The sequence below is a fragment of the Nannobrachium achirus genome (genome assembly GCF_963921795.1).
Source record: "Nannobrachium achirus genome assembly, chromosome: 12".
In the NCBI taxonomy this organism is placed as follows: domain Eukaryota; kingdom Metazoa; phylum Chordata; class Actinopteri; order Myctophiformes; family Myctophidae; genus Nannobrachium; species Nannobrachium achirus.
Window position 1 is genome coordinate 50,016,080 of NC_137832.1, and position 12,860 is coordinate 50,028,939.

Genomic DNA, 12,860 nt, shown 5'->3' on the forward strand with positions numbered 1-12,860 from the left:
CGCCTCTGTAGCATTGTGGGAAATTCGAGAGTCATTACAGCGGACTTTAATGTCGTGCGCTTTGACGCAGCATACTCACGGTTGCCCCTTCACGATTAATAAAGCCAAGTACGGACGAACTGAAGCAGATCATGTTATACAAGCGCCACAGCAGAGAATTATATAAAAGACTGCGCTTTTTTGGCAGCAGTGCCGCGGCGGCAGCAGTCTATATGAGTACGGGTTTTTGGGGCTTACCGACTACTTTGGGCAGCTTCTGTCGCCTCAGTGGAATCCGGGGGAGCTTGGTGCTGATTCGGCTGAATCTTCCGCACAGGATCCGCTTGGCTTTTTTGCTGTTTGGGGAGAGTTGTCTCAGTTAGGACCAAAAAGGAGAAGGAGGGAAAAAAAGGCATGACGCCATGGAAAGTCTAACTGAATCATTTGTGAGTGGCATATTGAAACGTGGCCCTGTGCCTCGTGCTGTGAGCCTACGAGCTGCTCACGTTGAAATGTCAATACACAAGCGCGCTTAACCCATTTAGGCCTAGGATTATTGACTACTTTAACCATTGAAAAATAGCAGATATACAAGCTCACAGCGCGGCACCGAGTGCCGCGCTGCGAGCTTGTAGATCTGCTATTTTTGAAAAATCATGATTTTTACTTTGCAAGTCTTTGAATATGTCTATTTAAAAGCGAATATTTGTAAATCAAATATTTGCTTCTGGGGGGTCCCTGGAACAACATATTTTGAGATGGGGGTCCGTGGCTAAATACCTGTAATTTTGGGGGTCTTTGACATGAAAAAGTTTGAGAACCACTGATTTAGAGGAAGGATTTAGAAGTCGGGTCAAAGATCGGGTCAAAGATATTCATAGACACACATTTAGCACACATTTTCACGATTTTTCTAAAATAGCAGATCTACAAGCTCGCAGCGCGGCACTCGGTGCCGCGCTGTGAGCTTGTATATCTGCTATTTTTCTAAGGTTAAAGCATACAGTAATGGTTAAAGTGGCGACTCGGGCGCGTTCCAGGTATTTGAGAGTTAAGAATACAATTTCTATGCAGTTATTCTACTGACCCTCCTGGTAGGTATAGAGAGAAAGAGAGTAAGAGAGAGAGAGAACACATAGTATGAGAGAAAACTATATATTTCTTCCCCTCCAAAAACATAACGTGGAGTTGTGTGTCCGAAAGCTGTTATTATATGGAAGACCAGGGCAAGGGTGTGGAGTGGTCCTGACTGCACGTTGCACGGGCAGGGCACCTGCCTGTCACTCACTTGTGGTCGTCTTTGTGGCGACACAGACAGCAGCAGCACAGCAGCGAGAGCAGAACAATGAGCAGAAAGGAGACCAGGGTTCCCGCCGCGATCACACCCATCCGCTGGTTGGGCTCTGAAAGACAAGATGCAGGGAAACGTCTGGGGTGTGCCACACACACTGGCACCGCCAGGGCTTCCTAGTGCCAGCGCCGACACAACTGGCCTCCCTAACCACGCTGACACATGAGGCTAAATAGATCAGTGGTTCTCAACCTGTGGGGGTGGGGGGGGGGGGGTCCCCAGATGATTAACTTAATGTGCAACATTGTTATCTCACTCAAAAGTAAACAAACCAACATAAAGTTGAAGTGTATAGACTATAGATATCTGCACATTTCTAAAGTGACAATTTAAGGACTTTTTAAGACCTCTAAAATGACAAATTAAACATTGTTCAAATTGTCAAATATTATTGGCAGAAATTTTGAAAATAGCTGATCTACATGCTCACGTGAGCATGTAGAGCATGTAGTTGTGAGCATGTAGTTGTGAGCCGATCTACATGCTCAAAACGCCTCGCGTTGTGAGGCGTTGTGAGCATGTAGTTCAGCTATTTTCACAATAGAACCGTGTTATACAAAATGCAATGCCTCAAGTCTTAGTGTTCATTAGGGAGGGGGATCCCCAGTTAAAATATGATTAATTTGGGGGTCGTGGCCTGAAAAGGCTGAGAAGCACTGAAATAGATAACTATGACATACTGTACGTATATAATATACGTACGGTAATTATGACTGTAACGAGAGAGGAATAAGAGATGCATAAGACTTTAGACTTAACCACATAAACCACTATATACTTTGTTCACCAGGGGTCTAATACTTGGTCCCCTCCTTTTTCTCTTCTAACAAAATCTTTTCATTGCAAATGCATCCCAACGCAACATGTTGTCAGCTTGTAGATCTGCTAAATTTCAACGGATTCTCTGCGAATGTTCGCCTAATGTGACGTGCCCACAATAGGGACACTATAGCGTTTCTGTGGTTAATCAATAGGCCTATGCTGTTTACTCTCACATTTTCAGTACATGTTTGATGTGATACATGGGTTATGGCTGTGACAGAGCCAAGATCAAACTTCACGGAGGCACCCGTTGTTTCAGTTCGCCCCAAATCTTCTAATCTTATCTTGTCCAGGAGGCGCGACCCCTTCACCTTTCACGGGCAATTTCCTGCAATACACTTCCTCAGGCAACCCCGACCACCACCACCCACCCCGCTCTTCACCACAGTCGCCTCCACCAACCAGTAAGCCATCGATGATTTATTAGGTACCCCTCCCAATGTATCGGGGTGGGTCACAGCCCCCGAAGGAAGCCGAATGATCTGTTGCGTAAGCACAGACGGCATTGGGGGTGGGGGATTGGTGATGATTTTTTTTACTATTCCACACGTGGCGCCCTTGAGGGCCATGATGACACCGGTGGTAAAGACAAGCCAGTACTTAAATGTTAAATAGCGGTGGCCCTTCGGTCCTCACGCTGTCACACATGGCCGAGATGGATGGCCCAGGTGGCCTGGGGTGTGGCGCGCCACGCTTGGCAACCCGCTGTACTCGCAGCTGGATAGAGGAAGAAGAGGCTGGCGGGGGGGAGGGGGGGGGGGAGGGTAGGAGACCCCACAGCTTCCCAACATGTCCGCTGGATGAAACCCCTCATGATCCCAGTTTCCTACACTTCCTCCCCCATCAACCTTTTACTGTTTGGGCTTCTTTCCCTCACTCTCTCTCTCTCCCCTCCTCTCTCTCTCTTTGTCTCCCTCGATCTCTCTCTGTATCTTCCTCTCTCCCTCTTTTTCTCTCTGTTCAGCTTTTATTTATATCCTCTTTTTCTATTTCCTCTCTCTCACCAAACCCCTTTCTTTTGGTCTCCTTCGTCCTTCCTCTCTCCCCCCCCCCCCCTCTCTCTCTCTCCCCCACTATCTCTCTCCCTCTTCCTAACTCTTATAACCACGTTCCCCCTCCACCCCCGTTATTTCTGTCTGTTCCTTCCTTCTCTCTCTCTCTCTCTCACCCACCCACTCTTCCTCCCTCTCTTCGGCTGGACAGGAACAGGGCCAACAAACACAGCAATAAAAAGGACACTGGTCTGGGTCTGGAAACAACATCAAGTCACCACTTTGTTCGCTCTGCCACACACACACACGCGCGTGCGTGCGTGCGTGCGTGCGTGCGTGCGTGCGTGCGTGCGTGCGTGCATTGGTGTTCATTGTCTTCAGTCAGCTGTTGGGACATTCTATACGGCTGCATCACATCAGTAGCAACTGGTTATTCGAACAGGCAAACATTCCCCATCATCCTTTCATCTAGTTTAAGAAGCGCCTCTGAACTTGAACTGAAAACAGAGACTGAAACATCACAGAATCCCCTTTGAAACAGCATGGAAAAGACTTTGGCAGTCGGGGCATCTATCGGGAACAAAGGAGGTTGCGTATGGCTTACGTAGGTTGCAGGCGCCAGACACAGGGTCGCAGTTCTTGTCATTGCAGGAGCAGGTTTGGTTACAGTTCACTCCATACTGGCCGGGCTGACACGTCATATTGCAGCTGGAGTAGAGAGAGTAGCAAGGTTATTATAGTTTAGCTTTTTTTTTTTTACTTTTCAGTTGGTTTTAATACGTTTTTAAAGTGTGCTAGTTTAGTTTCGTTTTATTTTTTATTTTAATTTTTTTGTTTTTTTTATTAGTTTTAGTGTTTTTGTATTGTAATATGGATTAGTGAGGGGAAAGATTCAACAAGGTCAGATAAATTGGCAAAGATCGCTCACAACGCGGTGTGATGCGGTGCTAAGTGAGCTTGTAGATCTGCTATTTTTACTATTCTTTCAAATATTTTGACAGACATATTGCTCATGATTCTAGTTTGTTATTGTTAGCTTCACATAAAATAAGGTTTCAGTTAGTTATTATTTTTGTGTGCAGCCAATTTTTTCTAGTTTTCATTATTTTGTTAGTTCTGTAGCTATAATACCCCCGGAGAGTACACAGAAATAAACATCTGATGACTAAACCCTTTGTGTTGAGCTAAGGCTAATTCATATAGTGTCGCTGGACGGCAAATAACAGTTTTTCAGTTTAAAACATCTGTTGTTTTTGTCGTGTGACACAGTCATATGACTAAGTATGAATTGTGCTCTAGTTATGCTGCACAGCTAATGTAGCACAAACAGGAGCCGGAGTACAGAATGGGTAGAAAAGGGCGAATGCCGTCAAGTAAACATGTTCTTGTGGCATTCCCTTTAATTAAAGGCTCTATAGCAATTTTCCTTCCTGCTATTTCAGCAGGAGGCTTTATCGGCCTCAATAAAAAAAACAACAACCTCAAAACACCACAGCTGGCCCTTCAATTCACGCAGTGCGTGACAGATGTACGGAAGATGTCACTTACTAGGTGCCGTGAAACCCCGGGTCACAGAGGCACTCTCCGGTGACGACATGACAGATCCCGTTGAAACAGTGGCTGCAGTCGTTTTCACAGTTCTCGCCGTATGTGCCATTCGGGCAGCGCACCTCGCACCTATACCACACACAGAAGGAATGCCGCATGATTACAGTCATTATCAGGCTGGGGATGGGATGGGATGGGAGGGGGGGGGCTATGAGTCACAGAAATTATCCCCACTGTACTACAGTAGCTACTAGTTGAAAGGCCCTGACATTACGCTTTGAAATCTGGGGGGAAATGACAATGCAGCATGTGTGAAAATAGTTGACTGAAGAAATAAAATCCATATGGTGGTTCTGTGTTTCTTTTTTTCTTTTTTAAAGGTTTCTGTAATAGTCTGTAAGCACGAACAAGGGCGTTGTTACCTGTCCCCGATCCAGCCGGGGTTGCAGTGGGAGCACTTGCCGTGGATAGGGTCGCAGTGGTGGCCATCTTTACAGGTGGGACATACTTCCTGGCAGTTCTCCCCAAAGAAGCCCTTGGAGCACAGCTGGTCGCAGCGCGTCCCATTCCAACCTCTGTCGCAGGTAATACAGCGGCCCTCTGTCACTTTACACGGCTGCTGGCCCTTGCAGTGGCCACACCTATAGGGGACACACCAGTGAAATGCAGGGAACAATCAGACGTCCATTTTTGTTGGTGTTCTTTATATTCTCTTTCATTTCCATCTTGAAAGAGGACAAAATAAACAAGGCTATCAACAGCAAACTGTCAGTTACTGACAAAAGGTAAACAACCTCAAATGTGAAAACATTTCTTCTTTTGATCTACAGCAACGCTAAAATGAGGTCGGCGTTGCCTGTGGAAGGTAAAACGCTTAACCTGAATTGCTTTAGCATCTTAGCAGATGATTATGGGATAATGCGAATACCAATTCCCAAATCTCACTTTAATATTTCTCCATTGAGTAACATGTTCAGATGTTTTAAGGGTTATCAGCCACAGTGTATATCAAAACCTTATTTCCTATCAAAACCACAAAACCACACTGTAATACTCATCAGACGTGGAACCGAACATGAGGCAATTCATCTTGTTTTTCATAACTGTTGGTTTCCTGTGCTGTCTAAGTGCTACATTCTTTTTCCTCACCTGTTCCTACAATTTTGTCCATAGAACCCAGCAGGACACGGTTCTCTGCAGAACTTCCCACGGTAGCCTGGCGTGCAGGTGCATGAGCCGTCGGCCTGGTTGCACTTGCCATGGATGCACTGGCAGTATCGCTCACACCGCGGGCCCCACAGCCTCTCCCGACACAGGCAGCGTCCCGTGAACTGCTCGCATGGGTTGTTGTTGCAGTTGCACTGGATGGCACAGTTCCGTCCCGTCCAGCCAGGGTTGCACAGGCAGCGGCCTGTCTGAGGGTCGCACACTGAGTTGATGCTGCAGTAGCAGTTGTTGTTACAGTTCGGACCCCAGAAGCCCGGGTGGCACGTGCATTTGCCCGTATCTTGGTCGCACTTGCCCTTTTGGCATAAACACGCATTTTCGCAGTTGGGCCCCCAGCGATTGTGATTGCAGGTGCACTGGCCCGTCAAGTCGTCACACTGGCCGTTTGGGTAGCACGTGCATTTGCCCTTGCAGTCTGGGCCCCAAAACTGGGCAGGGCACTCTGGGAGAAAGACATTGTCATCAGTATAAAGGCGCCTTTCCTCCTCTTTCAATTACACTTTCAACGAGCGATAGAAGTAGCCATTCTATTTACTTATTGTTTGTTTGACCTGACCTTTATAGCAAAAAACAGGCAAGAAACAAGCCTATAGCAAAAGGTTAGAGTTGTCAGAAAAAGAAAAGAAAGGGGAGGGGGGGGGGAGCCTTACTGGTGTCACAGCTAGCTCCAAAATATCCATGACGACAGCGGCATTCGTTAGGTCTGACACACACCTCGTTCTCCTTGCAGGTAAAGTTGCCTTCGCAGAGAGCTAGAGGGTAGAGACAGGTTCATGTTTATATCATTCCACTGGAATCCACAATAGGGAGATACAATGGTACACTATGACATGCATTGATATATTAGAACCCATACGTGTTGGACACTCATCTCCTAGCTGTCCCCATCCACTGCAGCACACAAACCCAGATGACCTGGAAGAGAAGTGTAGAAGCAAACATAAAGCACATGTACAGTATTGCACGTTGACAAACAAGAGTAAACACAGCACCAGCTCAGGTCTTTTGATCTCTGGCTTCTCATTGATGTGGTTGACGCTGAATTCTCAAGAAGTATGTGGTACGTTGTGTAGGATCCATATGCCTAGCACATGCGTGTGTAATTGTGAGAATGTGTGTGTCTCAGATTGATTAATATAGGGACATACCCAAAGCTCGCTATAACCTATTAACCTTTCCTGGCTTGTAAGCGTCCAACAGTGACAGAGTAGCATGTCTTTGAATTGTTAACCAGTGGTGGACAAAGTACTCAAACCCAGTCAAAGTATAGATACTCCTGGTATATAGCCTATTACTCAACTACTAGCCAGACTGAGCAACTAGTTTGTACTTGAGGTTAAAGAACTGGAGTACTTGCTTTAAGTTTTCAAAATGTATTGAAAAATAGGTTCCACGCCTCTTTGATCAGGGCATCATCTTTGATACTCGCCCTCAGGTCAATAGTTTTATCTCCGATGGGTATATGTTATTTTTTTTTTGCAGCCTCTGTTCAGACTGAATTAAATGCATGCTTTTCCTTTTAGGAACTGTATAAACTGTATGTTAGATAATCCAGCAATTTAATTAAAACTAAATGTATGTTAACCACATTATCTCTTGTGTCCAGTTTTTTTTCCTCCCTTTTTTACATTTCATAAAGATCTACAAGCTTACAACACGCTGCGATGCCCACCGCTGCGAGCTTGGGGATCGGCTATTCTTGCTATTTGTCGTACGAAGAAGTACTGCATGCATAGGGCTTAAGTGTTTTTAAGGAAAATCTCTGGGTTTGAAGCCATCTTGATGTCTGTCAGGAAGGGATGGACGCTTCTCTTCTTCCTCCCACGCCCATGACCTCTGGCGTCCCCCACAACACTTCTGCTTCCTCTTAAAGTGTTGGAGTATATGACATTCCGCCTCGAAAACGATGAGCAGAGAGAGTCGCACGCTGGGTTTTATCGTGGTAAACCAAAAGGCGTGTGCCGTGGATCCACAGCGCTAACCCCTGCATGTTCCTCACAGTTAAGAGCCATCACCTACTAAAGCAGTGGTTCTCAACATCCAGGGGGGGTCCCCAAATGATTTTGGGAGGTCCCCAGATGATTAACTTAATGTGCAACACTGTTTTCACACTCAACAGTAAACAAAAACCAATATAAAGTTTAAGTGTATAGCACATTTCTAAAGTGACAATTTAAGGAATTAAACATTGGCCAATTTGTCAGATATTAGAGTGTGAAAATAGACGATCTACATGCTCAATGCCTCTAAACGCGAGGCGTTGTGAGCATGTAGATCTGCTATTTTCTGTGATATACAACATGTAATGCCTCAACTCTTATTGCGCGTCAGGATGGAGGGGTCCCGAGTTCAAATATGATAATTTTGGGGGTCGCAGCCTGAAAAGGTTGAGAACCACTGTACTAAAGAACCCTTTTTAGATTAACCAATGTTCTTTAAGAACCATTTTTTATGGTGTACCTTTAACTAGTTAAACCTTAGCATCCCAATGTTGAGCATGTCTTAATAGGCAAACACTTGCTGAAAGATCTACAAACACAGCTGCTATTTCAGACAGAGAGATTAGGGGAACCGAAAGACCCCTGGGGGACAACAGTCGATGAAGTAGGCTATAGGTATAGGGTTTAAAGTGGTTAAGGGTTCTATTGATCCTTGGTCTGAAATGCTCTTTCAGGAACAAAAACATATTCTTCTCTATGGGCTCACTCTAAATAACCAGTTTTGGTTCCATTTGGAATCTTTCTTTTTCTGTGTGTACTATTGATTTGGTTGGTCATTTGTCCAAGTCGACCATAATCAATATAGACAGAAATATGCTCTCAACATAACATACTAAACACAACATAACTCCTTTGTTTGACACTGACTTATTCTAGGGACGCACACTACTGCTCCTAATCTTGACAAATTCCAGCCAGTTTGTATGGAGTTGACCCTGCTTGACCTTTGACACACAGTCAATTCATGTCAGCACTCCGGAAGACGGATTGTATTCGATGTGTTGTGCGCAACAAATTTAGTGCAACTTTAAGTAAAGCATGCATTCCTGTTTGCCTTTCAGGATTACACAGATATTCTCCTGCCAAGTTCTGCTCTCACGCTCATTCAGCAACACACGTCACAACACTTGAATAACAACTTCTCCATTTTGTACCATTTACTGTATGTTGCACTGAATGACGAAAAGCAATGGGTTTAAGTCGTCTGAATAGTGAATAAGCACTGTGATACATCCCACATGTGGCTTATTCAGCAGATTTAGGAAGGATTTAGGAAGGAAATGTTGGTCAGTGATGAAAACTATTCACCATATGAATAAGGTCACAAAGATATAGGTCCGGGGTCCCCCCCCCCCCCCCCAACACCCCAACACACACACACACACACACACACACACACACACACACACACACACACACACACACACACACACACACACACACACACACACACACACACACACACACACACACACACACAAATCTACAAGCTCACAACACATTGCATTGTGAGCCTGTAGATGTGCTGGTTTCACAGAATGTTCGCCTATATTATGACATGCCCAGGATAAGGATGCTATGGGGTTCATGTGGTTAGAGAACATTCAATCGAGTGCAAAATGTCAAATGTACAGGTCATTTGGGGGCAGCTGATCATACTGAACACATCAAAACATTGATATCTTGCTTATAGTAACAGGATCAGGGACCATCGCCATGCTGGCTTGCGGTGGACATTTTTGACAAAATTCAATTTTTCCATGGACATACAAAATAAGAAAGAGCTAGCCCCAAATGACCATTACAGGTCTGTAACTCTGAGAGTGTTTCATCAGCAAATGGAACTGAAAGGACCCTGTGGGTCCATTCGGTTCCATTTGCACACTCTCAGAGTTATGGGGGTCCTTGAAAATAAAATGTTTGAGAACCACTGTCCTACAGTGAACTCCTAATGTGCCATATGAGAGTCATAGTCATAGTCACTCAGTGTCATACATATTCTGAAGAAACCATGGAGACTGATATTCAGAAACTGGGTATTATGATCAAAGTAATAACAATGGTGTTCGGTAAAAAAAAAAAAAAAAAAATCTAAAATTTGCCACAGACACTTTTGCCCCTGAACAGATAGACTGCACACTGATTGAACAGTGATGGGAACTAAAACACTAGTTATGTGGAGGCGAGGAGAAAAACCTTCACAGTGGAAGAGAAGCTCTTGATTAGTTTTACATCGCAGTTGGACTGGATTGAGAAATGCAGAGAGAGCATGGCTTTTTAAGATCAACTATTTTTCATTTTTGCTCCAGGAACACTCCCACTAGCCTATAACCGCACATTCCTCAGTTTAAAGTCCATCTGCTCCAGTCTTATACTGTCTGATACTTTAACATACAAAGAGCACATGACCCCCTTGACAACACACGCATCATAACCAGCCTATAACGTGCCAGCACACACATTTCAATATGGGGATAAGGCTGCAACCATTACAGTTTGTAACTTTCTGCATCTTCCTGACAGGAGGGTGCATTAACAAACAGACTAAAACAACAACAACAACAACAACAACAACAAATACAGAACACAAACGCAACCAGTAGAAATCCAAGATAATATTGTAGCCAAATGCTGATGATCAAAGAGTAGGCCTATGTAAAATGTGTTAATTAAACTCTGAGAGTGTACAGATGTAACCAGGGCAGGAATTTCATGGAGGCCATGAAGGCCATGGCTGCTGTTGCCCCTCAGTTTGGCCTTGTGCCCCTCAAACCAATGGCATGACCTGAGGCCACAGTGGCCTTAATGCCCCTCAAACCAATGGCATGACCTGAGGCCACAGTGGCCTTAATGCCCCAGCTGACTGTACCACTTTCTCCTCTTTCTCTTTCTGGTCAATAGACAGTAGACACCAGTGTCTCTTTCTAGTCATGTAGACACCAGTGTCTTTTGTTGAGATTCTGAAATCGTAACTCTCAAAGTCCCCATCTTTAAACCAATCCAGTGACTTTGATTGGTGCAGGGCTGAGAATGGATCAGATTGTAAATACCATCGTTTATCTATGTCACTGCAGATTAGGCTATCATCCCTAACCCTGAAATTCAACAAATTATTTCAATTGACTAAAATATTGTTTTATTTGATGGCCTTCCTGCCCTGGCATTTGGCCTTTGTGCCCTCAAAAAATGGACAACACCAAAGGCCAAGTGGCCTTGCCCCTAAAATGACGAAATTCCAGGCCTGGATGTAACTGTCCATTTGGATGCATGTGTACACTTTCGAATTGGTTCGAGCACTAAGGTTTTGCTGTGTAGATCCCAATAATGTTTGTAATGCAGCTATTATGTTGTTCTTGCTGCTGCTGTTGTTCATTCAATGTTATATGAGATACATAAAGGTTTCTATGTAAATAAGCCGAAAGGCTTTCTTGGATTTTAGTTGGCCTTGTACCAGTGATGAAACTGTACCTTTTCCTATGCAAACTTCCAATAAAGTCTCCAATCCATCAATCAATCAATGATCAGCTCTGCTTTGGAAAACAAAACATGCTGACTAGACTAGGATGTTCAAGGTCATAGCAGGGTGTCCTTGTCCAGCCTACATTAATGTTTTTGTGTAGATTGATGTGATTTGGAAACTTGAGCATTTTATGGTCTCCTAAATCGTTACAATACCCCCCCCCCCCCCCAATGTTAATATCCGTAAAACTAAGTGGGACGTATTGCACGTATAGAGACGTTAAAAACAACAATATTTAACCACAGCGTTATTTGGGCTCATCAGCAAATGCCACGAGTGCTGTGTAGATCATTAGCAGCGCCCCCTTTAGAGCAATATAAACCTAGTGAGATCCAGATGTAAACTACACATCTGGACCGCTGCTTTCTTCAATGGACCCGTCCTCCATATGCTATGTGTACGGAGCGAAATATTTGACAATTGTTTAAAAAATGATGTAGCACTTCTTTACAAGTAGCCTAACTTGTTCTAAACTAAGTGATGCATCGAGGAAAGCAGTGGTTCAAGGTGGCCTCCAAGCAACTTGGTTCAGTGTTCCATGAATTGCACAACACAAGTTATTTTTTTCCTTTTGCGAGATCCGCTATTCAATTATTGAGAAGTAGGCCAACATGCTGCACGGATATGCGAACGCTTACCCCGGTGTTTTGCATACATTCCTGCCCTTGGGGTTGATCTCCTGACAGAAACTGGAGCAAATAAACAGGCAAACAACGGCGACAACAACGAAATAGTTTTTCAACTCCATTGTACGAGAAGCAGCAGCATCCTTCTAGACGCCCGTTTTGCTCCACATTTCTCCTCTCCAAAATGTATTTTCACTGGTTTTCCCTTAAGTGCGTCCACCCCAATGCGTTTCATCAATATGGGATTATAATCCAACAGCGATCAGTGGTACTTTGTTCACTTTTATGTTAAATTCTCATCCAACCAAAGGGAGAATTATAGGGGCTTGCCGTCCTCTACGCCATCGACGAAACCAACATTTGAAAAGTGTGGCGACAGCAATCCCAAGAGCACGGTCCCCCCACAACACACAAAAAAGTTTTAAAGAAACCCACAAATTAAAAGTTGCAATCACGGTATTCTCGAAAGATGGCTTTCCCCCGGTGTGCCATTATTTCCATGAACATTTCTAAAACAAAAAGAGCTCATAATTGTGCAATAAAGCCAAGCGGTCCAAACATCCCGTTATGTAAAAGAAAACAGCCTCTATTGTCATTAATATCTTCGCCGTGTGGGCAGTAGTGTTTTTGTAAATGTGGAATATAACGAGGCAGCTTGGTTTCTTTTCCTTTAAACTCTCCGAAGAGAGAAGTTTTTTAATCCGTAACTTTTGTCCTCTCTCTTGCGCTCTTCAGGAGTGGCAGGAGGGAAATTCCTGATTTGTTACTCTATCCTTGGCTTGGCCACAGTCAGTC

General features: G+C 44.3%; 1 protein-coding gene across 1 annotated transcript in view; it reads right to left on the reverse strand.

Moving 5' to 3' along the window:
* Nucleotides 1-12,187, reverse strand: part of scarf2 (scavenger receptor class F, member 2) — a gene marked incomplete at both ends in the record, with an annotated part of 26,878 nt that extends 14,691 nt beyond the window's left edge. The window contains 9 exons of the mRNA XM_080738913.1: nucleotides 238-335; nucleotides 1,268-1,382; nucleotides 3,749-3,852; nucleotides 4,693-4,821; nucleotides 5,115-5,333; nucleotides 5,842-6,361; nucleotides 6,570-6,671; nucleotides 6,776-6,834; nucleotides 12,078-12,187. Coding sequence (XP_080595039.1) covers nucleotides 238-335; nucleotides 1,268-1,382; nucleotides 3,749-3,852; nucleotides 4,693-4,821; nucleotides 5,115-5,333; nucleotides 5,842-6,361; nucleotides 6,570-6,671; nucleotides 6,776-6,834; nucleotides 12,078-12,187 — 1,456 coding nt within the window. The remainder of the gene's footprint in view (nucleotides 1-237; nucleotides 336-1,267; nucleotides 1,383-3,748; nucleotides 3,853-4,692; nucleotides 4,822-5,114; nucleotides 5,334-5,841; nucleotides 6,362-6,569; nucleotides 6,672-6,775; nucleotides 6,835-12,077) is intronic.
* Nucleotides 12,188-12,860: the final 673 nt, after the last annotated feature.